Below are 14,383 nucleotides of genomic sequence, written 5' to 3' on the forward strand. Positions count from 1 at the left end.
TTCAAAAACAAACCAGTTTACAATAGGAGTATTTCTTATATATAATTTTAATTTTATCATTAGTATAAATAAATATATGGCATCGGCTTTCAGAAGCATCTTCCATTTGCCATATATCTCTAACCCTAATAATAGCATGCACATTATTATTACTACTTTTATATCATAAGCTAAATTTCCTTAGGATAGTGGCAGTGATACTTACCATTGTTATACAAAATAAATAGTCAAACTGAAGCTTATCCAAAGTTAACAACAATTGTTTTTGCTTTGAACGAGATTTTTGTTTGAAAAGTGATTCATAGTTTCAAATAAGGATTAGTGGGGTGTTAGCAAAATGGAATAAAAAGTACTTGGAGTAGGTATTATTGCATATAGCCAAATTCTAATGAAAATGTAGCATGTAACTATTCAATTCAAACATACTCTAATTACTATATAATTATTAAAAAAAACCTTCCTGATTAAGTACAAATTGGTGACATTATCTCCAACTTTTACTTTAGAATTGACTTATGCACCCAACACACTTTTCACCTGCTTCCAAGTTCTTCACTTACTCTCACAAACCATCTTCCAAGTTTACTTTTGGGAATTAGTATTCTATTATTATTATGTTCATGATTTGAAGACAGAGGCAATAGACACTTAGAAGTCATAGTTGAAACCAACACTTGGGGGAGTTGCAAGGTTTGGCGGGTTTGCAAAACTTTAGTTTCTATAAGTTTCTCAAATAATTTTGTTGACTATAATTTGATTCCTTTTATCATCTGTTCACACTCCCAAGAAACTATTTATTTTGTGAAATGGGAAATCTTACAAATCACAAAAAGAATTACAATTATCAGTGAGAAGTGATAAAATGTTTCAAAATCACTTAGTCACGTATTGCACATATCCTTTGTCATTTCGAAGTTCATGTATAGTTTCACTGTTTTGATTTCAAAATCTCGTAGACTTTAAATTCCAGCTACGTACACGAAGCATTTTAATGCCTACCATATGTAGTTCTCTCCATAATATTCTTATGCTCGTATACAAAATATTTCTTGAAACGTGTAAAAACATTGCTCTTACAAACTGTTCTTGTGCACTCTTAAAAGTCTCCGAAGATTCAACCCAAAAAATTGAAAGTTTAATCACGAAAAAAAAAAAAATATATATATATATATATATATATATATATATATATATATATAGAGAGAGAGAGAGAGAGAGAGAGAGAGAGAGAGAGAGAGAGAGAGAGAGAGAGAGAGAAACTAAGTTATTTTGGTTAAACAAGATTAATATCAACCATACTTTGAGTTTTCACCTTCATTTTGAGTAATAATAATAACTTTTTCTTTAACACAAGTCAAGATAAACATGAACCACAAATAAATATTCGATAGCAATTTTCTCGTTTTTTAACTTTACGCTTATCATAGATTATTTTGCCATTCAAAATAGGGTGAAATGACTTGTATACATATACAGTTATTTTTGTGGTAAGTGGCAAATATTGATCCTAAAATTTGGAGGGTCCAAAAATAATATATTTAAATTCATATATATCCCAAAGGTTAATACAAACTTATCTTTTACAATTATAATTATTTGAATCTTATCAAATCTTATAAAAGTTTCTCTCTAATTTAAAAATTAGATTCTTAGTATATTATTTTTTAAAGTATGTCAAGAATTTAAAATATGTGGAGAAGTAAAATCTATCTTGTTTTTATTTTTAAGAGTATCTTTTCTTATCATTTTTAAAAAATAATTTATTCTTTTATGGTTCATCTATATATACCTATGTAAAAAAATAAAAAAATAATTTATCAAAATTTAATACAAATTGAGAGATGTAATTATTAAAAGAAAAATATATGATAATCACGTCACAAAAAGTTATAAAAAGATATATAGTACATAACTTTTTATTCTATATTCATACAAAAAAATACATAAAAAACTCATGAGATAAAAAATAATATTTATTAATCAAAATATTATTAGAACATATGAGTAATCAAAATACAAACTATGAGTTTGTATACGTCTAACTTCCTATTTTTTTTTCTTAAAAAAAATATGAGAGTAGGAGATAAATACAATGAGAGAACATAAAAAATATTTTAATAAATTTTTTATTCTTTATTGCTTAATTTTATATTTTATTATTTATTAACATTAAATATTATAATTTATAAAAGAAATAAAAATATACATAATTTAATTTTCATAAATAAAATATATATTGCATATAATTTTAAAAAATTAATTTTTTTTTGGAGGACTATGACCCTACGGATCAACTAACATCTGTTGATGCTTGTGGTGATGGTGGTGTTGTATACAGAGATTACATAAATATGATTTAAGACCAACCCATATAAATGATTAATATTACTTTCAACCCAAAATTTTAAAACAATGAGTTTATAGATATTTTTTTTATAGGTATTCAACTTTATCATTTTTACCCAATATAGAATTTCAACTCACATTTGAATTCTCAACAAGTAGGAGAGAAGACACTAGGATTTCTAGGAAAAGATATATTGCATGATTGTGTGGTTCTTGGCTATGATTTTTCTATAAGTTTAGTATGATAGATACAAATGAATGAATGAATATATAGTGTCTTCAAAGTAGTGAACTGGATTATTGATGGTAGTGGAAGGGAAGACACAAGCAAAAAATATTTTATTGACAATCATAACTCTTTAGAGATTTAGAAATAAGGAACTTTTCTAATAGAAATCAATCAATGAGAGACAAATGTCTTGAGAATTTCTCTACTAATAAGAATATATAATGTCTTTGGATTTGGAGCTGGATTTTAGGAAAAATGAGGTGAATATTTATTTTGATCAAGGGAAAGATGATGAGAAGTGACGGAATTTGAGATGAATGTTTATGAAAGTTAGGAAATAATGAGATATGTTTGACATATAAAAAATATTTTAATTGATAAAAATGAAAAAATTATTATTATTTATATTTATTATTATGTAAGTTTAATTACTTTTTGATTCCTGATTTTGTTCAAAAATGTTAAGTTGGTTATCTAGTTTTTTTAGTCTTGATTTGATCCTAATTTTAAAAAAAATAATGCAATTTGATTATTTTTATTAAATTTCTAAAAGCGAATTAATGATTTTTCATCAAAAGTGATATTAGGATTATGTTAATTATACTAAGAAAGTAAATCATCCTTAGTAATAACACAAGAAAGTAAATCATCCTTATTAAAAACTACAATTTTTCAATTTTATGAAAAATTATTAATTAGTTTCAAGAAATTTATTGAAAATGACTAAATTGCATCAATTTTCAAAATTGAGACTAAATAAACTGAAGAACCAAATTGACATTTCCGAAAAAAATAGAGAAGAAAAAGTAATTAATCCTATTATTATTATTATTATTATTGATATTACAAATTAAATTTATTTAAAAATAAAATTATTACGAAAATTAGAGAGAAAGTTAAAGCCGGAAGAAAGTTTTTATTTTTGTGATTACTTTATCTTATTTTGTTGACTTTCTCCCTGTAAATCGACCATTTTGATAGGCTGAAACAAACATACCATTAATGATTTTGTTTTTAGAAATGTGTTTTTGTCCATCCTTTGTTGTTTGAATTTTACATGTTATATATTAATATAATTTTTTTATTATTTTTGACAATTTTTTTTTATGTAGCCCGGGTACACCCAATGTCCCATTTAATTTATATTTATTTTTACCGGTAAAAATCAATTTTCTTTTTATTTTTTTATCGGTTTAGGATTTAGTTTCTACTAATAAGAATATACAATGATTAGTGAAAGTAATAGGACTCACAACCTAATCGAGCATTTTGTCATAAAAGTCCACTCTTACGAAAATGGAGGAAAAAGTGAAAGAATATTTGACTAAAAATGAAATTTGGTAGCATTTGTAACTGCTAAGAAGCACTCTTCAAGATTAGGCAATGTAGTCCAAGTGTGATTAACCCAACTAGCTTCACCATTCAAAAAACTCTTTTCAATCACGCAACAAAATTTAATAATAAACTCAAATAGTAAAATTATAACTAACAAATAACCACTATTTTTCTTTCTCTCAAACATTTTATATATTTACATCAATTATTCTGAAAAGTAATCATATTATGCATTTTTAGCATATAGTAATCATACCAAAATTGTAGTGGATCATAATTAAGCATGGATATAAAATTGGTCCATGCATAGGGTCCAAAATGGAGTGCTCATGCCTCACTATAAATAAAGCTTGAGGAGCAGTGTGTGCTTCACAAGTGCAAAGACATAAGCATCATATTAAACAATGGCATTTCATTCTTATGCTCATAGTTTTTCTTTCTCCACTTTGTTTTGCATGTTTGCCATGGTTACTTCTCAGCTAACTTCAAGTTGCTATGAATCAACGTGTCCCCAAGCCCTCTCCATCATCAGATCCTCAGTTATCAGTGCAGTTGCCAAAGAGCATCGCATGGGAGCCTCATTGCTCCGTCTTCATTTCCATGACTGTTTCGTCAATGCATGTTTTCTCACTTTCAACTAATCTCATGCATATATCATTCAAAATTCATCAACTTTCTTAGCTTTAAAACTTTTCATACAAAAGTTTAATAGAATATTCGTGAACTGATTTGTTAGGACACAACTTGTGCAGGGATGTGACGCTTCTGTTCTGTTAGATGACACTTCCAGCTTTACTGGAGAGAAATCAGCTGGTGCAAATGTGAATTCTTTGAGAGGTTTTGATGTAATTGATGACATCAAAACTAAAGTGGAGGCTGTTTGTCCCGGAGTTGTTTCTTGTGCAGATATTGTAGCTGTTGCTGCTCGTGATTCTGTTGTTGCAGTAAGTTTAATACCATACAATAGATATGAACAGATAAACTTTTTGTGTAATGCTACCATACATTTGTTTGTTTGTTTGTTACATTCTTAAACCTTTAATGTTGTGAGAGATTGAAATTCAAGTATGAGTCTAAGTCTTACATTAAATAAAAGTAAAAAAGTTGAATATCATATAAGAATGAAAACCTATAAAACTATTGTCTTAAGATTTTGGGTTAAAGGGTGGTGTCAATATCTTTTGTGTAGGTTGAACTCATGTCTCATTGATGTTATATGTCACGAGCTATGAAGCCTGAACACGTCTTATTAATGGCGTGTCTCGTGTCTGACACGTATTGAACACCAACACTCGTATGACAAGTATTAGTAAAGTGTTCAATTTGAAAGATATTTTTTTTGTCTTTAACATGATTTTAACATGACTCATACACAATATTAATAATCACAAACTCAATGATTTTCTAAAAAATCTATAAACTTGTAAATTTATCACATAAGTTCTTATTATGATTATAAAAATAAAGAAAAAGTATTATATGATCATTACTTTTAACTTTTTTGGATATTAGATAGATAAATTAGATTCATTTATGTGTTAGTTGACAATGTATTAGTTGAAAGTTTGAAAATAATATGTATATACATGTCGTGTCCCCGTGTTTTATATTTTTCAATTGAGTCGTATCTCTGTGTCCGTGTGTTGTATCTGTGTCCCCATGTCTGTATTCAGACTTCATAAGTCACATGTGATACTCTCTCAAAAGATCCATAAACTACTACTAAAATATGTTTTTAGTCCATAAATTTACGATACAGAATTTTTTTACGATGATATGATAGTCTAAAACTGTTATTACTCTGTCGATTTTTTCTCAGTTGGGAGGTCCATCATGGAATGTTGGGTTAGGCAGAAGAGATTCAACCACAGCAAGTAAAGATGCTGCCACTAAGGATATTCCATCCCCACTAATGGATCTTAGTGCCCTTATATCTGCTTTTGCAAACAAGGGATTTAACGCCAAGGAAATGGTAGCACTGGCAGGTAAATTAGAACTACTCTCTAGTTGATTATGTATCAAAGCAAGATTATGCATGCAACATTATCACATGTGATGAATGTTTTTTAATGAACATACAGGAGCTCATTATCACATGTGATCCATAAACTACTACTAAAATATGTTTCGTCAATCTACGTTTTTTCATCTCTGAAATTTTCATGAACATACAGGAGCTCATACAACAGGTCTAGCCAGGTGTCAGCTATTTAGAGGGAGGGTTTATAATGAAAGCAGCATTGAGTCAAACTTTGCAACATCACTCAAGTCAAACTGTCCAAGCACTGGTGGAGACACCAACCTTTCCCCACTTGATGTCACCACAAGTGTTCTATTTGACAATGCTTATTTCAAGAATCTCATCAACCAAAAGGGGCTTCTGCATTCTGATCAACAGTTGTTTGGTGGTGGTTCTACAGATTCTCAGGTCACTACCTATAGCAATGACCCTTCAGCTTTCTATGCAGACTTTGCTTCTGCCATGGTCAAAATGGGAAACCTTAGCCCCTTAACAGGGAAAAGTGGCCAAATTCGTACTAATTGCCGCAAGGTTAATTAAAAGTTACTAAGAAAATAAGATGAGCAAAAGAAAAAAAACAATGCTCATGCAGTCACAATATATGTGATCTTTCTTGTATTATGGTATTTCCTTGTGTATGTTTAGTGATAATAATCTAAGAATTTAAGTGTGAGGCGTTGTGATTAGAAGCTTCAGTCCTCTCAAAATAGAGGGGAGTAATGGAAAGTGGTGTGTTGAAATTCTGTGGCTTGTTAATTGAAGTCTTTGCATCAATGTACTACATTAGTGTATTTTTACAATGTACTACTACAATTACCATAAAGCATTAATAGTGGCTAACTATATACAAGTGAAAAACCAGAAGAGTTTCATACGACAATAGTTCCAACCAGCTGAAAATGCAGAACAGCTTATTTTATTATTCTTTCTAAAATAAATTTGGTCACTTAATTATTTGAAATGCAATAAACTAGATCATCTATATCAGAACATGAAACACTACCTTTGTCAATAATTTATAAATTGTTTGTTTGTTAGTCTCCAATCAACATTTTGGTTAGTGAGGTTGTTGAGTTAAGTCAGGGGAGTGACTGGTTCATTATAATAATTCATAAAATAACTGTGTTGACAAAGATTACGTTTTCATAACTATTAGAGGTATAATATATCCTTCGGACTAAAATACCCAAATTAAATTTTTTATATTTTAATATGTTTTTAACTTTTGAAAAATTTACAAATTTATTTTAACCTTTGATTTTTGAGTGCTATGGCTAATTGAGTCAATGAAAAGGGAAGAACTCAAAGCCTTGAAGAAGAGTGGTGTTAAATGTAACGTCCCATTTAATTATTAAAACGAAATTAAAGGAAACGTCACGCGATAAAGTATAGCAGCGTAGTCTTGGGGTCCTTAACGCAACCCCTAAAACCTGGCACACCACGATACCGACATAAAACAGATACCAATCTAACAAAGAGTGTAGAGTAAGAAATCATAAGATGATACAGGGGCCGTAACCCTAAAGAAATCGTAAATAAAATGCCTCCAGCCCAGATGGCTAAGCTACTGAATCACCGCTTCCTTGCTGACCACGAGAACCTCGCCCATCTGCTCCCATCAACCAAGTTGATGATCATCGCAAGGAAGAACAACCACATACAACACAGTCATGCAACAAAACGGGTAAGCTAGAGCCAACACATACTCATCATACAGTCAAATATATTTTCATCATCTCACATCCATATAACAACCAAACATGTCATGACTCTTCATTCAATACACTACGACTCGACTCGACTCATCCGGATACGTATAACTTGGTCGGATTCAGCAGATGCTTGCACTTGTGGTGGATACCTCTGCTCGACCCTGAGCTGCTCGATCCTGAGCTGCTCGATCCTGAGCTATGTGTTTCAAGTGTTACGATAAATCAAATCTCCCTCACCACAAGGTTAGCCCTTACTGGATTTCAGGCCTCCTGCTACTCTCACCACAGGAGTCAGTCCGCTCTAGGTGAGACTAACTGGCTCCTCAGAGTGTCAAGATGCAACCTTACCTTGAATCCTTACCTAGTTATACAGATGGGGCACCACCATGGACACCCACTAACAGAGGCCATGGAATTACGTCCCGACCACTGAAGCGTAGCCCCGGAGGTCTCACCTAGAGACCCCAAGGAATTACATGCTGACACGGACCAACATTCATAAAACAATATATTCGGAGAACATCAAAAGCATGTTTACAATTCCATACCCATCCATGAGATTTATTCCTCATACGCATCGCATATTGAATTCATACCTCTGATCCTCACCATCCCATGGGTCTAGTGTCTCATCTCATGTTAATACCATGTTCCTTTAATTTCAAACTTCACATTCGTTTCACATGCTAAATCTCATACCAACCCATTCATCCACAATTCATGAATCATACCCAAGAATATACTTCATGCTCCGTTATATACAGGTCAATCATCATACAATCATACTCAACCAAAACAGATCATTCAGGAAACATCAAACATCCAAATCACAACACTGTCTCGCCCAGCATCTCGCTCAGGCTGAGGGGTCTCGCTCAGGCGAGACATGCTCGCTCAGGCGAGCCTCCCCCTCGCCTAGGCGAGTTGCACAAAAACAAGTGCAGGAGCAATGCGGGATCTCGCTTAAGCGAAATCCCTCTCGCCTGGGCGAGTTGCCTGCTCGCTCAAAAGTTAAGCGAGTCGCCTGGGCGACCTTTCGTGCAAAAACTTAGGCGAGCTTCCCTGTTTCATCTCGCCTAGGCGAGATGGACTCGCTTGGGCGAGATTAACAGGTCTCGCCACTGTTCGTCACTGTACAACCATGTTCTTCATCCAAACTACTCATGTAAAACACTCTAACATATCAGAATGAAATATCACACCATAAAATCAGCAACCAACTCGTACACGGTTCAAAATAATGACTCGAAACTAAAACCCTAACTTCCCGTACTTGGAAAGCGGCTTAACAGAACTTCGACGCGGGACCTTGGAGCACGGCAGTTCGAGAGACGGGCTGGAAAATTGGCGGAACGACTGAACAGTAGCAGAACAACGTTATTATGGAACCTTAAGTGAAGGAATACAGAAAATAGCTCTTACGTGGAAAAGGCATGAGATTGGGGATCACTTACAAGGAGCAGAAAACAAAAACGGAGCTTGAGCGGACTTGTTCGAGATGAAGAAACGAACCCTAGCAGAGCTCTTTTTGGTGAGAGGGTTGACGGCTAATTTCTGAAAGAGTGAGTGTGAGATGGGATTAGAGCAACATAGCAGGGTTTATATACGTTGGGCCAACCTTTAGGCCCACTTACAAGGGCAGCCCACCAACTCTAGAGCAGAAAAGAAATGGGGCCTTACGTTAAACACCAAATAAAATATAACAATTATTGAACAGTACAGCAAAACGTGTGGTCTATTCTTTATTTGCCCAATAATACATCTTCCTATTGCTTCGTTCTTTTGATTTGAACCATTTGATTTGAATTTTTTGGAGATCGGATATTTACTAAAGATAAGACGATTTTAAAGTATATATATGGATGCAAATATCATCTTACAATCTGATTTTCTAAAGTTGAGTTAGACTTAAAATCTTTCTTAACACGTTAGAATCAATCCTAAAAGATTTAATGTTTATTAGATCTATTGTAGTGTCATTTGTTGGGTCTATGCCCGATATGAGAAGGTGTGTTGGAGATCTACGTGGACTAGAAATAAAATTATTTTATAAGTTTGAGTTAAGTTAAAATTCCATTCTTGACACAACTTCTGAAACTTATAAACCAAAATGTCTAAATTGATTCATGGTACGTTTTCTTTCTAAAATAATAGCCCGTTTAGCAGAAAAAGAAAAACAAGTTAATGAGTCTGTGTCTAAATTTTTGACACAGATCTTATTTTCAAAAACATAAAACTTTCAATTCATAAATGCTTCAATATTTTTTTTATTTGTGTCAGAATTTTAACATATTTAACACAGTGAACCATAAGGAATCTGTAATTAATGTGTCTAAATAAGATGGATTTGGTTTCATTATCTTTGATAGTTAATATGCATTACAACCACTTGTTCTTTTAAGGTTACTACACTCCAAAACGTAGGGGCAAAACACAGAATACCACCTTAGTTATCATGACAATGAATGATTCAACAGTTGATCTGTCACAAAATAAATATCAAAACATTGGTCAAACAGTTCATGCATACAGAATACTGAACTACAAAAGGAAATGAACATTAATAAACTGAAAAAGCTTGGTCAAAATATAAACAATGCTTTGAAAATTAATTAGCATATAACGTCAATGGTTCCCTAATGAAAGAAAGTTGAGTATACCATTACACAGTAGTAACCACATAAAATTTTAATTAATATGAACACTTCCAAGAAACAAGGCAATTGGTCTCACAAAAGAAGCAAAGAAAAATACTAACAGTAACAGCAAGCAACACATCTCGCAATTTTTTAACTCTCTGCGGTTCATTATGTGAAGTTTTGAACCAAGAGTCTTATTATCAACATCGAGTATAAAAATTTGCACATATATATGACTTTATATCAAACAGTTGCTGAAATCATTATCAAACAGTGCTAATTGACTTTTCTGCAGTTGTATCTGATCTCTCCGTAGGACCCTGTAAGAGGCTTCAAGTTACCCATCTTAATCATGGAAACTCCAAAATCTTTGGCAAAAGCATAAGGGTCGTTGCTGTATAGTTGCACCAAACTGTCACTTTCACAACCATCACCTTTGAATAGCTCTTGATCAGAATGGAGAAGACCCTTTTTGTACAACAAAGCGTTATAGTATGTGGTGTCAAATTTTGAAGGAGTGGCATCAAATGGTGCTAAGTTATTGTCTCCTCCTCTCCGAGGGCATGACTCACGCAAAGTGGCTGCAAATTTGGGATCTATGTTGGTGTCATTGAAGATCCTGTTCCTGAAGTTAATACACCTTGCAAATCCAATGCTATGGCCACCAGAAAGAACCACCAAATCCTTGAGGTTCAGTCCATGAGTTTGGAAATTATCAAGAAGCTGTTGAAAGTTGAAAAATGGAGGAGGAAGATTGGCATTTGCAGCATCCCTGCTTGCTTTTCTTGCATCTCTTCTGCCTAGTAACACTTGGTACCAATATTGTGGACCACCCAACTGTTAACAATTAGCACACATCAAGCAAAATATATGTATACAAAACAGGTTAAAATATAACCGAACTTTTTGTTAAGAATCGAACATTAAACCTAACTCAATCTTACAAGATCAGTTCATAAGTTGAGATTTACTTTCACTTATTTGTATCGTAAACTGAGTCGATGTGACACTTTCATCAACACTATTTTACTGTATGTATATAGAAGTTGGATAGATACTACTATGAACATGGTTTTAACTACACATGATTTCTTGCAGAAGGAGAATTGATGAAAGATTTAGATTGCACTCACTATGGCTACAGAGTCACGAGCTGCTACAGCCAAGATATCTGCGCATGATACTACAGGACGTTTGCAAGCCTTATCAACTGCTGCTTTGATTTCATCAACCACCTCGAATCCTCTGATTGAATTCAGATTTGCAAATGCAGTCTTCTCCCCCAAGAACAAAGGTGTGTCGTCTAGCAACACTGATCCATCACAGCCCTGTAGTTTTCCCACGCCGACATTTTAGGTTCATGGTACGTTTGTTTGACACTATAATGCTTCAAATTTTGTTATTAGGTTCTGACTTGTACCGTACGCATCATATTACATCACAGTTGTTTCGTTCGGTTATCAAATAGATACTCATTAAAATCCCATGTCGATTAATACCAGAAGAAGTAGTATAAAAGTACTAAAACAACTAAAGACTTGTTTTTAGAGTTAGAGTTGTCACTGCAACTTAATAAAGTCATTTGGGTATACTAGGAATTTGGTAGTTGTGTGCGAGTAGAATGTTTGTAATTTTTGTCAAAATCGAGAAAGTTTATAATTTTTGTTGGAAAAATTGTACAAGAAAGTTTGCAATTTTTGTCAAAAAAAATTACATCTTTTATGTGAATTGTGTAATTTCCAACTCAAGTCTTGTATTTTATATGGGAGCATGTCAATTGATGAGAACTTTGGTGGAATTGAAATGAATTTTAATTATGTAACAATAATTTGAGGAAAAAATAAAGTGGAACTTACATTAACAAAGCAGTCATGGAAATGCAAACGCAGCAAGGATGCTCCCATGCGTTTTTCATGAAGAATTGCCTGCTTAACAACTGAGTATATGATTGGTAATGCTTGAGGGCAAACATGGTCATAATAATCGGGACTTAACTGAGCAAAAGTAGGGATGATAAATGTTGCCACCAAAGTAAGCAGAAGAAGAGATTGAAGATGAAAATTCATTGTGCTGATTTGTGTTGGTAGCAAAAGTGTATAGGATTTATATATAGGAGAGAATGATGTAAAGAAACTAGATTCTAAGTATACCTTAATTCCTTGTTTGAGTTACCAACATATAATATAATATCCTTGTTAGAAAAATCCCTTATGGTTTTTTAAGTGAGATATTGTTTTAAAATTTGCTTGTATCATAAATATTTACTTTAAGTTTAACAAAACTTCCCTTTTTATATTAATTATATACTCGTGAGGATTATTTGGTTTAAGACTATGTTATATGTTATGATGTTAAATATTTGTATAAGAAATATTGGAAAGTGTATTTTATTATTGTTTAGTCAAAAATAAACTTTTAAAAATAGGGAATAAAAATAAAATAATATGATTTTTTCTATTAAAGAAACAAAAACATAACTTTTGAGAACAAAATATCTCATCTCTAGTGTTTTCAAATTGTGATATTTAGCTAGTGGAAAGTTTAATTGAGAAACTAGACCTCTATCTAATCAATACGCGTTTGTGTTATTAAGTATGAAATTAAATATAATGACTAAGAGTAATGAAAAACTAATTAATTGTTTTATGATTTTTGGATTAAGTAATTACCAACTAATATAATCAATTAGGGTTTGAATCCTATGAGTCCCTTCTAGTAGTTAAACTCAAAACAAGTCACCCAAAAATCTTGAACTTCAAATAAGCTAAAATTGCTTAAATTAATCTCTTGAATTAAAGCTCTACTTAAACTAAACCAATATCTTACCCATTTAAATATTAATGTCCACTTCATTTTTTTTTTCAAATCTATTTAAACTCAATTAATCTTATTCTAGTCCAAATCACGTGCAATCAGCCCAATTCTAATAGATTCACGTCAAGAATATTAAATTAACATCTTTTATTTAACTCTAAAAACAGGTCAATTTGATCTTCTTCTTTTTTCCTTGATTCGTTTAATAAACGCTAAAAAAGTAATTAGCATAGTTGCATCAATAGATTGTTGAGAGTATATAATAAGGGCACTAATCTAAAGTTTCATCTTTGACCTGAAAAAAATATTATATAAATATATTGTTGAGTTTTAATTATCCCTCTAAAAAATATTAATCTTGCTGGCTGTGAAATTTGATGGCGTATCAAAGAAAATTTGAATCTAGAAATTGCTGTAGCTAAGCCTCTTTAGATATGTTGTTGAGAGTGATAATTATTAAGAACATATAATTAATAAAGTGGCATGAGAAAACACATTAATTAGATTGTTGATTAGAGTCCATTAGTTACCCAACACGTTTTCTTAATTAACTATACACAACGATTGTATTATATATATTGAGTTGAAAAGTTAAAAGGGACACATAAACTTCTAAGCAGTTGTTGGACAAGGAAAGCCAATCTAATGTACCACAAACACTTTCTTATGTAATCATAAAAAAAGAAAAAAAATAAACACCTTTTTTCCTTCCACAACAATAGCTTTTCTTTTTTTAATACTTTTTGTTATAAAATTATACAGATGATTCATTATGGAGAGATTTCGAAGAAAATATTCTAATCTAAAAACTATATGTATATATAATGATAAATACTATATTAAAAAAAAATTCCAAATAGAGAAGGTTAAACTACTCTGAAAGACCAATATTGTAATAAAAATATAAGAGATTGCTGTAACGATTAAAATTGTGTTTTTTATTTTGATTGTTTATAAAGTTTGACTTTAGTTTTTCAACGTATAAAAAACAATATTATCTAATTGGTTGAGATCTAAACAACTATGATGTTTATTTTTTATTAATAAAAATAATCTAAAATATATTTATCAACCGAGAAAATAAAGAAAGACAAAGAAGTTGTGTTTAAATATGTTTACTTTTTTCTCTCGTCTAAGTCCGTACTCATTTAAGTCCGCATTCAGTCTAAATTCGCATATGAAAAAAGAAAATACTCAGATCAATCATCTTAGTACTTTATTTTCTGAAAAAATTACTTAAAGTCATTTGACTATATATATATAATATGAAAAAAAATAACAAGTAATT

The 14,383-nt window shown here is 31.6% G+C and overlaps 2 protein-coding genes across 2 annotated transcripts; one reads left to right on the forward strand and one right to left on the reverse strand.

The window, feature by feature from the left end:
• The first annotated feature begins 4,261 nt into the window (after positions 1–4,261).
• LOC114193268 (cationic peroxidase 1-like) lies at positions 4,262–6,730 on the forward strand. The gene is made up of 4 exons (XM_028082996.1): positions 4,262–4,527; positions 4,663–4,854; positions 5,730–5,895; positions 6,085–6,730. Exons 1-4 carry the CDS (start codon positions 4,315–4,317, stop codon positions 6,468–6,470), a joined length of 957 nt encoding a protein of 318 aa, XP_027938797.1. The 5' UTR covers positions 4,262–4,314; the 3' UTR covers positions 6,471–6,730.
• Positions 6,731–10,304: 3,574 nt separating this feature from the next.
• LOC114193267 (cationic peroxidase 1-like) lies at positions 10,305–12,371 on the reverse strand. The gene is made up of 3 exons (XM_028082995.1): positions 12,138–12,371; positions 11,415–11,609; positions 10,305–11,118 (listed from the first exon to the last, which is right to left on the reverse strand). The coding sequence occupies exons 1-3, from the start codon at positions 12,345–12,347 to the stop codon at positions 10,558–10,560; spliced, it is 966 nt and encodes a 321-aa protein (XP_027938796.1). The 5' UTR covers positions 12,348–12,371; the 3' UTR covers positions 10,305–10,557.
• Positions 12,372–14,383: the final 2,012 nt, after the last annotated feature.

The sequence above is a fragment of the Vigna unguiculata genome, chromosome 8 (assembly GCF_004118075.2).
Source record: "Vigna unguiculata cultivar IT97K-499-35 chromosome 8, ASM411807v1, whole genome shotgun sequence".
Classification (NCBI taxonomy): domain Eukaryota; kingdom Viridiplantae; phylum Streptophyta; class Magnoliopsida; order Fabales; family Fabaceae; genus Vigna; species Vigna unguiculata.